We start from the raw sequence: 3,871 nt of genomic DNA on the forward strand, positions 1-3,871 counted from the left end.
AACTCACTGCCGAAACGAAATGCTGAATCACATATATAGATACATAAAGAAAAATTTCGATACATGGTGGAGCCAATAAGAAAAAGTGGGATGTGTAAATTTAACAAACAGACATAGCGAAAGAGATTGTTCATGGGATATGTCAGCACCAACACAGAACAGAAAATGTTTCACGGTATTTTCTTCTCGAATATTCATTTATTTTTATTATTAACAAAACGCATTTTTTGCATCAATACTACTGCTCAATTGAAAACTTTGTTGATTTTTTTTTCTTTCACACCATGTTCCAGAACAGAGCAATGGAATTTTTGATACACAGCTTGAGTCCTCGCTCACACATCCCGAAGGAGAAGTTGCTACTTTAAGCTGTACCTACACTGGCGATGCTTATTCTTTATTCTGATACCGTCAGTACCCAGGAGGACAGCCTGAGTTCGCCTTCCAGGGATACACGAGTGGCAGCAATTCATTTAAGGCAGATTTTGCTCGGTACCGGTTTTATGACACAGTTCAGCAGTCAGGCAATATGTATCTATTGACCATTTCTGATCTACGTCTTTCAGACACCGTTGTTTATTATTGTGCAATGAGACTCACAGTAGTAAGAATGAGTGAAAGTCTCATACAATAAATATAACAGGTTTCTGGGTCACAGCTGCTGCCAGTTAAGGGCTGTTTTTCAGAGGGCCTCAGACAATAAAACTTCAGCACAATGCCATGCAGAAAACTGTAACTCTATGCCAAAATATTAATGAAATCTGTCACTTGGAATATTGATTCTAATTATAGAATTCACTGTGAGGACATAAGTTCTAGCTGCTGCTTTGCAGAACTGTGAGAATATCCCATGCATATAAGGAGTGATACCAAACAGGTAGTCTGAAGCGAGTTACAGCCATGTGCAGTTGTGATCGAAAGAAATGTTGTCAGAGGAAAGAGTAATATTGCTTTCAATAGGTTATTATAAAGTTAAAATTTATTATGTTCATATCGAAAAGCTGAATTGAAAAGTTGCATTTCATGCAAAAAGTTCCTCCAGTTGTGGAAAATCTGTACAAATTGGAGTGCCCTAAATAAGCTCCTCTCAATACCAAAGACACGATATGTACTAAAAATGAAGAGTCCATAATATAAACAATTTCTAAAGGATTATTTTACATTCCTGAATAAAGGCTGTTGAACAAAGATTAATAGATGAAAAAGCTATAAGGATCAAGTGACATTTTCAAGACACCAGGGCAGTCTGTCTAAAAACCAAATTAATGCAATAGACGAATTGAAAATAAACCAAATATTTGCTGTAAATAACAGAAATAGTTTGCGAAATTTCCATACATCAGGTATGTTCCAATATAAACATGAAATATACCTTGCTGTCATGATTAATGTTGCATTCATCATTGTTAATGGCGGGAGCCAATTTTTTGAAAAAAAAAGTCACAATATCTTGAAAAGGTGAAATTGTATAAAGTACCAAATAAATATTGTGAATTATGTTTGGAAAGTAATTAATGCAAAGGGAACAGAAAAAGGTACATTGATGTTGCATCTGATGTTCTTATTTATATATTTCTGAATTCAGTGTGCTACATTAATAACATTAAAATATTTGTGTTGCTCCGCAGTCTGACGACTATCCAATTCTCCTTGTCCCACTGCAGCAGTTTCTCAGTCGATGAAATCTTTCCCTCATCTCATTCGCTGATAGATACGGAACATCTACTCCCCAGAGCTACTGTGTCTAAAGAATTAGATTTTGAATGAGGGGGCTTTAGCAAATTGAAATACATAAAACAGTAGCAGATGGTAAGGTAAATGTTATGGTCACTACTTTGTCAAAGGACAAATGCAACAGCAGTTGTGTTGCCCAATGGGAAGCACAGAGCATAAATTAAAGATTTATATTGAAATTTCAAACAGTACCACAGCAACTGTCTTCTGTAAGACTGAGTGCTAAAATTACAAAGTACAGTGAGACAGGCAAAACATCTTTTGTTAAATTATTGTTTTGTTTTATGCAGCGATTTCAAGGCAAGCTGATCTATCTCGGAAAAAAAAAGCAAGGACACGCAAATAAAGTGAAAGTTCTTTGAACAGTATTGATGGCAATAAAAAGTTGATATCTTACCAGATAAACGGACTGAAGAAGTGAAAAATATATGAAGCCCCCGTGGCCATCATGTTTGCAGAACAGGTGGTAAATTTGAACAAATGGAGTTCGAGCTGAATATGGTTTCATATCGGATTTTGGATGATGTTAAATCATATCTATTCCTGGTGTTAATTTAACCATTCCTACCAATGTCACCAGTTGAGATCCAATGAGTTTGCAGCTCTTTAGTACTGCAAACTCTGCTGTCCCAGAATTAGACATTAGAACTCACAGAATAGGAACTGCAGGAGGGCCTTTGGCCCTGCGACCCTGCCCAGACATTCAACAACATCAGTTATCATTCAAATCCATTATTCAGCCGCATTCCCCAATTTAGAACTGAATTAAAATTTACACATCTATCAACACTGGTCCTTAGAACACGTTGTGAATGAACAAAGTCTTCTCTCGAGTGTATACAAATGACAACGAGTTCGAGATTGACATTAATTTTGTTCTTTATCTTGATTAATCAATTAATTGTTAGAAATATAATTGATAGTCAACATTCGAGTGCCACAGTCTGTCATTAAAAATGATCTGTTCACTGTGAATAAAAAGCGATTACACTAATATTAATATCGCAGAATCGACACTGCAAAAATTAACAATTGGGCAACCTTTTCAAAATACGTTTTTATTGTACTAATGCTTCACGACTCAGCTCAAGGATCTGATCAAGAAAGCGGAGGTGAGAGTGCATAACTGTTTTTGTGCGGGCTGAGAGTGCCTCTGCATCAATGTGGGCCTCAGCGCACAGAGATACATGCCGGAGTCAGAGATGTGAACCGCTGAAATATATAATTGGACTATTTTCTTTTCTTTGTCCAAATATGCAGTAAACCGGTCGGAAAAATGAGAAGACTTCTCCCCTTCATCCTTGTTGAATACCTTCAGGATATATTTTGGAGATTTTCCTGGATACTGGATGTACCAGAAGAGAGTTTCCCCACTATACTTTGTGGAATAAGTACAGTTCAATGTTACGGTCTGAATTTCTTCAACTGGCATTTCAGGTAGATGTTGGAATGCTGAATCTTGGCCACTTATTCCTGCAAAAATGAAACACATAGAATGTGTCAACCCTTTGTGCACTTATCTTTGAGGATACCCACAATGACGACTTAAATTCCGACTTACCAGACAGCGAGATTATTAGTATGAGGGGACAATACAATGAATTCATGATATCTGGCTCAAAAGCAAATGTTGCGTCTTCTCATCTGATACCAGCAATTGAACGTAACTCAAGGGCTGGCGTTACATATTGGGAAACTGAGCAGACATTTCCGCGCTGCTATTTGTTCATTTCACAGATTCGACATCATTTTTAGACCAATCACAATTAACTGACAGCGAAAGGCAACTAATTCTGTCCAATCACATCCCTTGTTGATTTCGTGTTATCTTCATCCCTTGAACAAAGTCCAATTTTCGGGCATTCGGTATCTTTTCCTCGATTTAACTATATTTCTCTCATTTCTTTTGAAATCCAATGCCTCTATCTTTACAAACGTGATTGTTTATCCAAATGAAAGATAAAAAGAATGAATAATTCAAAGTTTACGTCATGTACAGATACGTCTGCTACTCAAGTCATTTTTAGTGTATAGTCTCGAAAAGGAAATGATAAGCAGTGGCCGGATTGTGAACGGACTTACTGCCTAGAACGGTCATTCATTGCTGATAGATTGCTGAATTTACTCAGTCACTATT

At 36.7% G+C, this 3,871-nt stretch overlaps 1 gene segment (V, D, J or C); it reads right to left on the reverse strand.

The window, feature by feature from the left end:
- Positions 1–2,792: 2,792 nt before the first annotated feature.
- LOC122543603 lies at positions 2,793–3,369 on the reverse strand. The segment is given in 2 exon segments: positions 2,793–3,207; positions 3,296–3,369. Coding segments are annotated over 2 exon segments (438 nt in total).
- Between the last annotated feature and the right edge of the window lie 502 nt (positions 3,370–3,871).

This window comes from Chiloscyllium plagiosum, chromosome 44 (genome assembly GCF_004010195.1).
Source record: "Chiloscyllium plagiosum isolate BGI_BamShark_2017 chromosome 44, ASM401019v2, whole genome shotgun sequence".
Classification (NCBI taxonomy): Eukaryota; Metazoa; Chordata; class Chondrichthyes; order Orectolobiformes; family Hemiscylliidae; genus Chiloscyllium; species Chiloscyllium plagiosum.